At 40.8% G+C, this 14,717-nt stretch overlaps 1 protein-coding gene and 1 long non-coding RNA gene across 2 annotated transcripts; both read right to left on the bottom strand.

Moving 5' to 3' along the window:
- Window positions 1-686: 686 nt before the first annotated feature.
- On the bottom strand, window positions 687-5,169 carry LOC123957915. Its single transcript, XR_006821932.1, has 2 exons — window positions 5,070-5,169; window positions 687-1,111 (listed from the first exon to the last, which is right to left on the bottom strand). It is a non-coding gene; the product is annotated as an uncharacterized LOC123957915 (long non-coding RNA).
- A 4,619-nt stretch (window positions 5,170-9,788) lies between these two features.
- LOC123958175 (homeobox protein MSX-2-like) lies at window positions 9,789-11,687 on the bottom strand. The gene is made up of 2 exons (XM_046031435.1): window positions 11,393-11,687; window positions 9,789-10,873 (listed from the first exon to the last, which is right to left on the bottom strand). The coding sequence occupies exons 1-2, from the start codon at window positions 11,685-11,687 to the stop codon at window positions 10,434-10,436; spliced, it is 735 nt and encodes a 244-aa protein (XP_045887391.1). The 3' UTR covers window positions 9,789-10,433.
- Window positions 11,688-14,717: the final 3,030 nt, after the last annotated feature.

Below are 14,717 nucleotides of genomic sequence, written 5' to 3'. Positions count from 1 at the left end.
ACGCTATCACATGGTGCCTTTGTTATTTTAAAAATCACGTAATTTGATTCAAATTAATTCATTGCAGAAGCCAATACAACTTATTCTATTAGTATCTTTTACCAGAATTACTATCTGATGCAATGAATGAATCATTACACCAGTAATAATAATAATGAACAAAGGAAAAGGAAGCGACCAAAGAGCAGATTCATGATGCAGTTTCACTCAGATGATTCAGGAATAGAAACACCTCCGACACTCATTATTGCAGCAGGAAGGCGCTGTGGCTGTGCATTTGTGCCGGTTTTCCAATTCTATAGGCTAGGAGGGAACATACTAGGTTTATTTTAAGAAGGGAGCACTGCAGGAACCTCTTTTATCCTCTGGAAAGTTCAGACGAGACCACACGAGCATAAGCAGATGCAAACGCGCTCACATGCACACACACACACACACACACACACACACACACACACACACACACACACACACACACAAGAGAACCAGTTGGGAGACTGTGGGAACAAGGATTTTGGATCCTTTATTTGGTCGTTGTCAGAGAACCAAAAAACATTTTACCACCTCTGTTTCTGCCACATAACAGTTTAATTGAGCGTCACACTCCAGCCATCAGAAAATTCAGGCTGTTTCCCTCACCTGCAGTGATATATCATTGAGAGAGACACTTAGACAAGAGAGGACAGTTGACGGTTATTCTGTGGCCTCACAGATTGTTTCTTGATTTTATTTTAACAGACCAGGAAAAGAGCACACCACTTGTACAGCCATCTGTCCTCTGCACTCATACATCAGCCACATGACAGGAAATAAAGCAATGAGCTGAAGAGAAAAAAAAACACTCACAATTCGCCAGCTGACCAAATGCTGCTGTAACCCGTCTAACCTGCTATAAGCCACTTTAGGGCTTACTGTGCATGTAACAATGTAATATGACTCCCATAGGAAAAACCTCTTTTCCCAGCTGCTACTCCACGCAGACATCAAAGGTCGGGGTCGAATGCAGAACAGCCTCCCTGCGGCTGGTAGGAATTCAGTGTGTTGGTCAAGGACACTGCAGCGGGGTGGATGCTTGGGGGCTTGATCCCAGGACCCTCCCCGTGTCACAGCTCTAGTGCATGACAAGAAGGACTTTCTAGGAATTCTCATTCAGCAGCAAAGCCTACTTGCTAGTGGGCAGATCTCTCTTCAGCTGCGTATAAGTCTGTGGCAAACGCATCAGTGTCTTTACACAGGATAACAAAATTCATTACAATTATGAACTGCATGAATTAGCTGTGATTTAATAAGCTTATACTCTCACATTGTCTTTAGATATATCAAAAAGGTACGCCCGCAAAAAAAACACAGTGTCACACTATTGGCTCGGAGGCTAAACAACAGTGGTGCTTTCAGCTAAATGCTAACATCAGCATGGTCACATGATCACAGTGACAATATTTAGCAAGTGGAACGTTTACGATCGTACTTTAGCGTGTTAGTGTGACGGAAGCCAGCGAGGCTGTGCTGTGAGTAAACTCCCCGACACCTTAAGAGACACACTGGCGACCGACGCCAGGGCCCATGGATTTTGGCCTCCTTGTCAGCGTGTCCGCCTCTCTGGGACTACCAGTTACATTAGCATGCTAACACTCGCTAATTAGCACAAAGTAGGCTACAGCTATTACATACAGAGAATGTCATTATTTTGCAGACATTTAGACATTATCAGCAGTAGGCTACTGATCAGCATTGTGTCAACTGGTTATTGGCTTGTAAAGGGCTTACTAAAAGCACAAAGACATTATCACATGATCTGGTTAGTGTTGCAGACATGCTTCATAAGCCTAATCAACAAATAAACAGTGAAGTTATATTAAACCAGTTTTAAGTACACCCAAGAAAGAAACTTGGCAGTCCATCAGTTCTGGAGACCTTTTATTCAAAATCCATATATGTTAACCTCATGGAGGCTCTAGAGGAAAGTCAGGGAGTCACCTGCGGCTGACTTCTGCCGACTTGATAGTCTAACGTGAGCTGCAGGGGTGGGGGAATAAAACGGCGCCGTCAAGTCGGACATATTCTACCTGCCTGAGCTTACTGTGAGCTGAGATCAATGACTGATCTTGCAGCATTTGTACAGAAAAATCAGGCAAAATGTGGTTCCAGCTTTGTGCAGCTGGAAAAAAAGCAACTGCTGCCGCCGGACTCGGCGCCTGTAGCCGCCTTGCTCCTGCGATGTTTTAATGTCATGTGACATGGTGATGTTTTGCAGCGCCGGTGAAAGTCGGACACAATTTCTAACCAGCGTGATTTATATTAATTCCAGCACGCATCACGTTAAGTCAGTGCTGCGCAGCATGAAGACAATCTATTAGGATGGATTGTCTGGGAATCATGAATGTACAAAATGTCTGCCAATAAATCTAGTGGCTGATGAGATATTTTGCAGAATAAGTAAAAGCTTTGACCTGCTGGTGGCACTAGATTAAAAACCAGGGCGCAGTTGATCAAAAGTAATCTGATCGGTTTTCGGCTATTGGATTGGATCAAATCTCGAAAATGGGTTGTTCAAAAGAAAAAAAAGAATTCTGAAATCGGATCAGATCACTTAATCCAGTCTTGGTTTTGATCTGGATCAAACCCTCAGTTTCTGTTGTTCACAACATTTTAGTAGAATTGTGATTCCTTTGATTTAAAAAAATCAGGATTATGCTGATCCCAAGAGAAGGGTGGATTCAGGGTGGATTTTAGGAACAAAATGTCAAAAAATGTTTAAAATGTTCCAAATAATATAACCTCTTTATCATGTAGGAACTTATATACACATTTATTTCTATTTTGCACTTGATATGTTTAAACTTTACAGTGATAAAGTAGATAAAGTAGACACTACCTATAAGCCATTCAGTACAGTAAAGCTAAAAAAAATCCCCCAAACAGCTGTCCATATCAAAAAAATAATGACCTTAATTTCAGCTGTCACTTATTACTGTACATTAATTACAAAGGCACAATCATCAGAAGTGAACCAGTCAAAAGTAGTTTCTGACAATTGCATCTCTTATTGCAGGTCCATTCAGTCCCTCATTCTGAGATCGCCACCTAAAAGCTGCCCTCCGAACTCTGAATGATCTTCATTTTAACTATTGGACAACACATGGTCAAAATATCCACAGTGTATCTGTGAATGATGCATATTTGTTTGTTTTTCTTGGATTTGTTGTGGGTCAGATGGGGGTTCTGTCTGTTTAAAGAAATTAAAAATGGAAGGAAATGTTTGTGTTGTTTTATTGTGCATTTTCTGTCTCTTCAAATAAAAGTGACTCCACGCTGGCTGTTCTACCTGTTGGTCTTTATGTCATTAACAGGCTACATTGTGATATGTAGTGCCATTTAGAGCACTGGAAATCCAGATTTGTTAATCCTGAAAGTTTATATCTGGATCAGGGAGATCCAATACAATGCTGCTTTGAAAAAACAGCACAAAAGTAAGAGGGGTTACGTGATCCTGGCTAGCAAAACATGGGATTTCCAAATCTGGATCATTCTGATCAAGGTTAAACTTTTTGAACAACTGGGCCCAGGGCCCAATTTCTTTTTCTTCAATTTCTTTAAACAGACAGAACACCCATTTGACCCACAACAAATCCAAGAAAAACAAACAAATATACATTATTCACAGATACATTGTAGATATTTTGAGCATGTGTTGTAAATCATAAAAACGCTAAATGTCCAGTAACAAAATAAAGAATGTTCAGAGTTCTTCAAAGAGACCTGCAATAAGGGATGCAATTGGCAGGAGCTACTTTTGACTGTTTCACGTCTGATGATTGTGCATTGTTATTAATGTTCAGTGATAAGTGACAGCTAATTACATTGTTTTTTATATTTTAGTTTGATATTGACAGCTGTTTGTGGGTTTATTTTATGGGGACAAAATCCTTATTTTTTACTTTACTGTACTGAAAGGCTTAATATGTAATGTCTACTTTATCGACTTTACCATTGTAAAGTGTAAACAAATCAAGTGCAAAATATAAATAAATGAGTATATATAGGCTCCTACATGGTAAAAATGTTGTATAATTTGCCAAATTTTGAAGTTGGATTACATATTGTTCCTAAAATCCACCCCAAATCCACCCTTCTCTTGGGATCAGGATAATCCTGATTTTTTGGATCAAACAACACAAACTGAAGGTTTGATCCAGAACCAAAACCAGGATTGGATAAGGTGATCTGATCCAGTTTCAGAATACTTTTTTTCTTTTGAACAACCCATTTTCAAGATTTGATCCAATCCGATAGCCGAAATCCAATCAGATTACTTTTGAACAACTGGGCCCTGGGGATCACCAAAGTCAAGATTCATCCTGGGAACAATGAATGTATCTGCAAGTTTCATGGAAACCCATCCAATAGATGTTGACATATTTCTGTCTGGACCAAAATGATGGACCAACCAATGGACATTACAGAGCTGTTAGCGTGACTGACGGGGGGGGGATTTGTATTCAAAGGTTTATCAATAATTCCGTATGTGACCAGACAGGGGGCCAAGCCAGCTTTGCTAAATTATATACTTTGCATATAAGAATGGCTTCTAGAGCATATTTACCAGTATTAAACCTGGTAAATGTGCACATGTCCATTCATTAAGTTTTACCACAGTCAAATTATGGACCACATAGGCAAAAATATTTTTTCAAGCTGGATTCTGAAGTCTGTTAACGTCACATAAAACCAACACATTATAGATAAAGCTAGCAGACTTATCTTTAATTCTTTTATCAACTAAAGAAAAGATAAACATCTTCACAGAAGAACCTTAATAACATGTATGGGAAAGTGTACTTCAGATTCAGAGTAGAAGGGAACTAAGAGGCCCCCATCTGATTTCCTCAACAGCTTGTCAAACAAAAATGCAAACACGAGTTACAAAACAGTTTCTCTTTCCCATATTTATGGTAACTTTTTTCTTTTTTTTGTGGAATTTAATTCCTATTGCATGTGTTTTTGCAAGTCAGTCTTCTAGTATGTATCTGAGTGCATATCTCATGTCAGCGAGTGTATTATTAAGTTACCAGAAAGTGTGGGAGGGAGGTCTCCTTCAGCACAATAGAGGCCATGGGGGAGAATGGTGACTCATAGGATCTCAGGAGACAGAGCGGACGCACAGATCTGTGAGGAGACAGGGACAATGGTGAAGGCTACAGATGGCACTGCTCTGAAAAGACTCGAACAGAGGATATACACCTCCCATGTATGTGGGATGTCACAGCCAGATGCTAATTCACTTGACATTGGTGTGTCCTCTCCGGAAGAGTCAATTCAGAACATATAACAAGATCTAATGTTACAGGTATAGTACTTTGTGTGCTTAGGATGAAACATATCTGGAGAAAAGAGGACAAAATGTACTGAATATATAATACTGTAAACAGTAACAGCAATGCTGAGCGCCAGATGTGTTCATCTCAGGTCTTCGAATGTGCATCAGAGCTCCACAGGAGTAGAAACATACTAGGCTGCTGCTTTGTAGGGGGTGAGAACAGGAAGTTTTTCTACAATAACACCCTGGGAAATAAAGAAAATTCCACAGGGGTTGAGAGAGAAAGAGACAGAAAAACACACAGGGTGAGAGAGACGAAGAAAAAACATTATGTGTATTTCAAGCCTGAAACATTACAACAAATAAAACATTTCCTGGAGTGTATTGTTCTCATTTCTGTGATGACTTCTTCCCCTTGTTGCCATCGGTGCCCCAGATCTTTAAAAAACAAACAAAAAAAACAGCCATAACCCCAGAGAAAGCTCTCTGTCTGATAACCTCAAAGCCAAAGCTTTTAGGTGTGTCTTTATGCTTAAATAGGTCATGTTGTTCAGCCGACCAGATTGAGGCAAATGTCTCTTGGAAACCAGATGAAAGGACTAAACAAAAGACAGAAACTGCTAGAGGTGGGATTACTCTGAGAGTAGAGGACGAGGTCTGCCTCCGTGTGCGTGTTTGAGCATGCGTGTTTCCAGTTAAGATCAAGATCTCCCAGTGAGGAATCTGCCAACTTGTTACTGTATCCAAGCCTGGCGCCACAGTTTGTGCTCTTTTGCTATTATAAGTTAATCAGCAACACAAATTGACTTAACTGCAAAGGGATGAAGGTTGACTGGATGTGTAATCAAAAACACAATATGATTAGGCACCCAGGACCCTCCTACCTTTCATGCAACATGAAAAATAAGGAGTCAGAATTAAAACGGAGACTGAAAGAAAAACAAAAGGTGTTCACAGATGCAGAAGTCGCGTGGAGATGGAGAGATGGCGGATAGAGCAGGGATTGTTCACGGAAGCACACCTGCTCCACAGCTTTGAAGGAGAGATGAAAGCCTGTCCTCTAATTACAGCACTTCGAACACAAATGTCAGTTTTCACTCCTCTTTGCCTGTGAGGTTTGTGGACTAAATAAAAAAAGTCCTCTCACTCTCACCCACCCCACCCCTCTTTTATTTGTCACATCTCACATTACCGCCACCCTCGTGAGAAGGGTTCCCTTAAATTTGTGTGTTTCTCTGCTGTGCAGTGAAGCGCGTATTGTATCTCAGCTTTGTTAGATGGTGAAATGTTCCTCTGGATCTCAGTTTTGCCTAACAGGCTAGGACAGGAGAAGACCGGGTTTGTTTTGCCCTAAACACAGATTTAATGGATTCATAAATGATGTGCAGTCATGTTTAATGAAATGCCAGCATGATAGAAGTAAAAAGACAGCTGCATATTATTGTGAATACCTGCTTTTATCACAATAAAGAGAGGAGAGGAGGCAGGGAAGGAGAACGACACAATATTTCCCTGCACTTATTCTCAATCAGATTCAATCTGTGTAGAACTGGTGCAACACTGCTTTGCAATGATGCGTGTATAAGCACCCAAATGATTCTGTCCCTGCAACACTGAACTCTAGAAATCCCCAATCCCCAGACTCGTGCCATTTAACAACGGCACAATGGCGCATAAGACTTTCATCTTTTATTCACTAAGGCACTCATGATGAATTAAAGTGACATTATCTAAGAGCCTGTAAGCTGCAGGTTAGATAACATGTAAATCTCTATCTAAGACGATATGTTGTTACCTAAAGTGTTCTGAAATGTCTTTTTAAATGCCAGGAATAAGTCTATTAATATGAAAGTAGTCATGACTGCATGGCCTTATCGAAATGAGTGCAACAGCAACAGATGGGAAGCTGCTACACCTAGTGGATTTCTGACAGAAGCACAAGATCTTTAAGTTAGGAACGAGGCTTATGTAGTGACATGCTCATGATATCTTATTTCTCAAAATCTATTTACAAGTTAATAAATAGAACATGTAAGATTTTTTAATTAGATGGAACAGATCAGTAACAATTAAGTTCTTTCGCACAACATAATGGTGAAAATAAATGCAAAAAGAAGCCTTTTTTATAGGATAGGTTTACATTTTTGTCATGTCTGTCTAAAGCAATACACAACATCAGGGTTCCTCGTGTCCACCCATGCTGGCCCTGAAGCGATTGCCTCCTAAGATTACAATGTAAGGAAGAGAGGGACAAAATCCAGTCCCTGTACTATGCAAAAATATAGTCACATAGAACACCATTTCCTCTTTAAGTTACTGGAGCAAGAAAACACTGTCCAGGGAAACACAGAGAGGGGATATGCTACAAAAAGGACAGTAACTGTGGAAGATATGCACTTCATTCACCAGCTGAACTTTAGAAAGCATTCTTGCACAGAACGAGGACTGTGGATTTTGTCCCCCACATCAAATTAGAAAGGAATCTCAGTCACGGCCAGTATGGAGAGGAGGAATGATTACAGCAACCAAACACTGTTTCAATGGACATATGGGCATGTGAATGTTGTATTAAGATAGACTTGAAAATAATGTGGACCTGTCATTTAAGCCTCTATGAGCTCTTCTGGACCCCTCGCTCTAACAGCTTAGGATATAAAGTGTGCATGACCTGTAATACCTGTGAAACTCAAATTAGCTCAGTCAGTATTTAAATAACTTCTCAGGTCACTCTTTGTCAAATGTGTCAAATTTTGATTTTACATGGTTTTATATTTATGTATTTAATTATTATGAGACCCAATCTCACTTTTTAACTTAATCAGACATCAGCTGGGCTGCGATCATTTCCTCCACTAATGTTTCACACTGAAATATCTGAAACTGGGCAATCGTAGCCATTAGAGACCTCACTATAAGCTTAATGCCGGGTTAATTTCAAAATGAAGGAGAGCAAATGGACTGTGAAATATGTGCTAATGGTAACAAGCTTTCCCCAAGATTGCAGAAGGGGAGAGAAAGAGAGACCGTATAATGGCCTGTGCTGTTATCACGGAGTCTACACATATAATTTCACAGAGTTTTGAAGTCAGAATTCAGGGACAAGGGCAATTAAACCAGGGACTGCAAAGGGACAACCTGGTATAATGCTGTGTTACAAAGTTCACACAGAGAGACAGAGTTCATTTAAAGTATACCGTTTAAAAATACAGCTCACATCAAACGTTTAAATCTCAACTTCTGCGATTTCCAAGAGCAATATGAAAACACATGTTTGCAATTAAAGCAATGTGAGATGTGCTATTTGCAGAAAAGGTTCACTACTGCAAACATAATTTCACATCTTTAGAGGAAATTTGGCTAGCTAAATATTCATTAAAGAGTGCAACACCTCCTCACTCGGGCCACCCAGTTAAACATCCGCCTGTACAATAGTAGCTTGTTCTCCTTCATACATGTGAGGTGCAGAAAGCCACACACTTTTATACCATGCTTTCAGTCTCCACTGGTAAAGCTCTAAAGCAGATTACTAAGCTAAATAGTTTAGTGGTTCAACTAACATGTTTTGGTCCGTCACTCACAGCTTCCTTACTTCAAAAGTACTTTTGAAACGTACAGTTTGACGATGACGATGAACAGTCAGATGAAACTTTGTTTGAGCTGCAACATGTAGGTCGTTTTCCTCAAGCCAAACCTTGTATTTACAACTTACATAAAGACATAGCTTCCCTGGAACATTTCAGTTTGAATTCAGCTTAAGAGCAAAATCACACAGCAACTCCCTCTACATTTAATACACGCATTTAAGACTGCTACACTGACATTAAGCCAAAATGATTTACTGTTATTATACTTAGGACAACTAAGCAGCTTATATAATGCAAAACACAAATGGGTTGTTTTCTACATGAGTCAGACTCCATACGCTCTAAGCTTAAAAATGGCACCTTTTTTCTCCTTAAGCAATACATCCAAACTAGAGCAGGCGAACACACAAATGAGCAGTCACTTTTGTCCAGGATGAAACTAAACCATTTCTGATCAAGAGTTAAAAATCCAGTATGCTGCATTGGTCTTTTTCACAGAATTACCAACCGGTGCTCCATAACACCAATTGTCAACAAAACAATTTATCTGAGGGGTGCTGCAAGAGGAGGGAAATGCCTCAGAATCAGCCCTTACTAGGAGGGCAGATCCAACAGATCTCCAGTCTGTTCGCCTGAGATCTGATCAAGAGACTTCCCGGCATCATCTGTATGGCATTTTCTAACTGAGAATTTGTGGGGGAAAAACATAGCTCACAAGAACAGCTGGCAGTCAGAAGCAGTAGAGCCACCAGACTTAAGTGGAGAGCTGAAACACCCATTAAAAGGGAGTGTATCTCTAGACAACTGCATTCAAGTTAGCTCACCGGGTAAATGAGGTGATCAATCACTTTGTATGTATGTCACAAACAAGCAAAAGAACAAAAGAGTAGGTTAATTACAAGCTTTAATGTAACATCAAACAAAAATATAAAATTTTAATGAAGATATGCATCATGATATAAATGAATCTAAGAGATACCATAAATAAATGTGTGTCACTTGTGAATGTTTAGCTTTTAAGTAAGCACGCACTTGAACAGGCCAAACTGTTACTGTCACAATTGTTTTTCTAGGAGGAGTACAATATAAAATACCCCTGCATATTCAAGGCTAAGAAGTGAAAAATAATATTCCCAAAGCTGGAATCATCCAGGAAAAACAAAAAGAGTAGAAAAAAATTTATCAAAAAGGCTACAATAAATGCAATCTGCTATTCAGGACAAATTACACATGGCCTGATCAATATTCCATTCATTATCTTTTGACCCCTGCTGAATCAGCGTTGGCAAACAGAAATGAAGGATCTTTGAGATGCTGTATCCTTGTCCTTCCATAGTCTCTTGCAAACAGTAAAAGAACTTTATAAATTCTCCTTGTAACTAAAGACCAGTGAAGACCTTGAAGCTTCAGCTCCACTTCAGGTCCTGAAGTCTTTTATAAAGTGCATGACTTCACGATACACTCTCAACCTCTCGTTTGTTTTTTTTAGCACAGATATCCAGATTCACAGCACTGTATAATGCTGCTTCCTCTCAGGAGAGGTGGAACAGGCTGTGGCCGACCTGTGAGGCGTACATAGCCAGATGTGCAGCGGGGAGAATGGGGCTGCGGCCGTATGAGCAGCCCAGTCCGTAGAGTGCTGCTGATCCAGCCTGCAGGTTGACACTAAGGGGAAAACCGAAGCCTGGGTGGAATACAGCTTTGGGCCCAATGCCAGCTGTTACTTTGAGTTTCTCCAATTCGGCCTCCTGAAGTCTCTTGGCTTTGGCTCGTCTGTTTTGGAACCAGATCTTGACCTGGGTCTCGGACAGCGACAGAGAGGAGGAGAACTCGGCCCGCTCGGCGATGGACAGGTACTGCTTCTGACGAAACTTCCGCTCCAGGGCCAGGAGCTGCGTGGTGGTGAAGGGAGTGCGAGGCTTGCGGTTGGTTTTGTGCTTCCTCAAGGGGCAGATGGCTGGACTGAGCTGCGCTACAGGACATGACAAAAATCAGTTAAATAACTGAATAAGGCCTGAAACAATCAGTCGATTATTCAATTAGTCGACTGACAGAAAATTATTCACACAATTTTGATAATAAATTGATTAAATTTGTCAAGAAAAAATGCTTTCCTGCTTCTAAAAATGTTTGTTTGCTGCTATTTTAAAAATTATCTTTGGCTTCTGGACTGTTGACCTTCACCTGGGGAATTGTGAAGGGCAGACTCAATCTATTCATTATAAAAATAATCAGATTAAAAAATAGATTAAACAAGCAAATAAGGAAAAATGTGAGAGAAAAAGTAATGGATAATGGCCATCTCCTCTTAAAAAGAGCCAACTCTGAACATGGATTTCTACCCCTAGACTTTTCATTTATAAAACATGCTAGATTGGATCCGTTCTGGGGTGATTAAAGCACTCAGATCCGTAAAACGATTACACAAAGCATTATTTAACAGCAAATCCGTATAAATACATCTTTCAAGACATTACCCTGGATCACTTACGGGCTGGTGATGACATCTTAATGGGGCTGGATATCCAAGACGCACAGTCCCCTCGTTCCGACGGCTCTGATTTGATAGACCGTATTTGTTGGGAGAACTCATCCGGACTGTGCGCCTGATCGTCCATGCACGAGTCATCTCCCTCTTCCCTGTCCGTCGCACTCAGCGGCCTCCTGTCCGACATGAGCGCCTCCACGCTGAAAGGCAGGCAGGACACCTGCGCCGTGCGCTTCTTCAGGCGCAGTTCATCCTCGTCTGCTGAAAACTCGTCCCTCCAGTCTCCAGGGGAAGACATGCTCTCTTTCTGTAGGGGGGGGGGGCGCAATCGATATCTAATTCCAACCCAGAAAACACATACCTTTTTGTCACGGAGTGCACGCAGCGTCCACGCGTTGAGGAATTCGCACTTGGAGGAAGTTGAGACAAAGTTGATAAAATTGATGTTGGAAAAACTTTTGGGAGGCAACGCCGAACTTTCAGCCAATGATGCGTCCTCATCCCGCGGTTGGGGGAAGACTTGTGATTGGACGCTGGGTTTGGGGCGACGGGATCATTGTGGCGCCACACCCCCAATCAGCTGCAGTGCACGCACGGAGAAGATTGTTTCTTGAAAATAGCCCACAAGGTTTTAACATAATTACTGACAGTAACAGACAGTGTTTTATTCACTGTGCAAACTGTAGACCCTTAGCTGACAATGGACGTGCGGGAAAATCCTGCTTTATGTCCTGAATTAATGCTGTTAGTAAGACTTAATACGAATTTTGGATGAGATTGAAGCCTGGTATTTTGTGGGGAAAAGAACCCTACTAAAATAAGTAAATCCCATCTGCTAAACTCTCCTCCATCCTGCAATTAGGCTGGTGGATTTTCCTGGGCTTGTCTCCGATCATCAGCAGCTCCAGGATGAAAAGCATCAGTGTGACAGCTGAAGAGCTGTATTTCCACTTAACAAAAGCTGACAGAGCTCCTAATTCATGCCTTAACTCGCAAGGCCTGACTCACCAGTTGTGGAAGTAATCACAATGGTAATCAATAACAATCATGGTGCTTTTAAATTTCAGATATTACAGCAACCACACTCTTAAATGTGAGAGTCAGTCGGGAGATGGATTATGGTTTTAGGCAGGCTTTAAAATGACTGTCATTACATTGTTATTATTAACACCTTGTAATTAGGTCTGTGGAATCCGGTTCTTTTAAGCAGGATTTAACGGTAATGATGGAAAATTGCTACCTTCCTGAGGTGTGTGGCGCCCGCTGCGATTAGTCCCAGTCGGTGGAGACAGAGACGTCTCGTGCCTGTTTGAAGCTCATACCTGTAGAGCTGCAGAGTATTAGGAAATATCATGAGAAGTACAACAGCAGCTCTAGCCTTCCTAAACATGGGCTCTCACTGATGGGATGAGGCAATGCAATTTCCTGAAAACCAGCCAAAAAGGCCATGGATGTTAAAACTGATGATGAACATCAGAAGGTTTAATGTAATTCTGAGTGAGATTTAGTGTTCATTCAGCCAAGAAAAGAGACAGCAGCTGATGGAAAATTAATGTGCTTATTGCATGCTGTGTCCTACACTCTGCTCCGTGTTTCTATATACACTCATCTCTGGCTCCTTGTCCACTGTGTGTGTCTCTCTCATATACAGATGCCCACACATACAAAGGCCACCGGTGAAGTGACCGGAGTTTGCTGTTCAGAGCTCTGTGATCAGCCCTCAGAGGGACGGTGTCCTCTCTGTAATCAGCTAAATTACAGCGGCATCAGGGGCTCGACTCCACACTACATCAACATTATTAATCTCCATATGAAGCAAAGTGCTCACACAGCATGAGCTCACTCTCCCGTAAACACATGCAAATCTGGGGCCTATCTGTTGTTTCAGCGTGCTTCCTATAGATAGGTTTATGGAGTGCATGGACGGGTGGGTGTGAGTGTGTGCATATGTTTGAAATTTAAACAAACAGAAGAATTTAGGAGACCAAGAATTGTTGGGAACATTTACCCATAGGCTAATATCAACAACGACATTTCTGCAGAATCCGATTAGCTGGGAAAATCTAGTTAAGGGGGTAATGTACAGCAAGGCGATTGGTTATAAGTGTATAATGGTAGTGGTAAAGTTGGAAAAACAATGAAACTGTAAGTTTTTATTTTTAAAAATCACAATGTATCAAAAAATTAATGGTAAGCATTGCTGACCATATCATGATGTTACATTTTATATTCTTGATAACAAGAAAACAATGTTAAACTTGCTGATCACATACTGTTTAAAATTGCTTTAAATCAGTAATTTGTAATTTACATTGACTACACTGTATCATTACAGAATCCAAATCAGACTCTTATAAAGTCAAAGCAGTTAACGCGGGACATACCCTCATGTGAAGACACGTAAACGCTCTGTGGATCTATGCAGAGAAGGGTTAAAGAGAGAAGTTAAATTCAAGTGTAAGACAGGTGATGAGTTGGTCCAATTTCTTGTCGAGAGGCATGTTAAAATCAGCGGGTTAACAGAATCAGTAATATCAATAGTTTAAATAGTAACACTAGCAGTAGTAGATGCAGTAGTGGTTTGGGCTATTGCAGTTGAAATTACAGTGGTAGCAAAAGCAAGGTTAATAATATGCAGCACAAATGTACATTAGGGCAAGAAGAAGCAGCAGTTTTCACTTCTTCGTTATATTATCATCCATAAAATAGGCGTATTGATGTGTGAGCTTAATTAGCTAGTTTAGTACATCAGCATATAACCAGAGGTAGTCTGATCAACAATTTGAGGCCCTCTATGATCTTCCTCCAGTAACCAGGCCCAAATAGTGCACTGCGGTCCACTGGTCTGTCTCCCATTGTGGGGGAAGAAATACAAGGAAAGTTACAGAAGAGGTGGCGAAACCTGACCATCCAAGCATAGGTTACAGAGTCAGAGTATCTCAGTACGGGGCAGAGCAGCTCCAGACCAGAGGGCTACAGCCCTCAGCTCACATTGATCGCCTCAAACACCAATTAGCACTGCTCTCCGTTCCACCTCTCTTCCCCTGCATTAGTTCTGCTAGCAACAGTGTAGAGTACGCGTGCACACACATATTCACACATAAAGGTACAGTCTACAACTGTAAAGTGTTTTGTTTTTGTGAACATCAACACTGTGTTTTTTTAATAAAGATCCTCACATACTTAGGAGTCTAAATCAGGAAAAAAAGCTTCTTTCAATACCGTTAATCTAGTCTGTATAATCTTCACAGGATGCAGACACTTACAAATCATGCTGAATATTCCTCAATACAAAATCTCAGTTAACAACTTGCTTGTCTTACATTTG

This window comes from Micropterus dolomieu, linkage group LG19 (genome assembly GCF_021292245.1).
Source record: "Micropterus dolomieu isolate WLL.071019.BEF.003 ecotype Adirondacks linkage group LG19, ASM2129224v1, whole genome shotgun sequence".
Lineage (NCBI taxonomy): Eukaryota > Metazoa > Chordata > Actinopteri > Centrarchiformes > Centrarchidae > Micropterus > Micropterus dolomieu.
The sequence above is the reverse complement of the archived record's forward strand: the minus strand, read 5'-3'. Positions and strand labels throughout refer to the sequence as shown.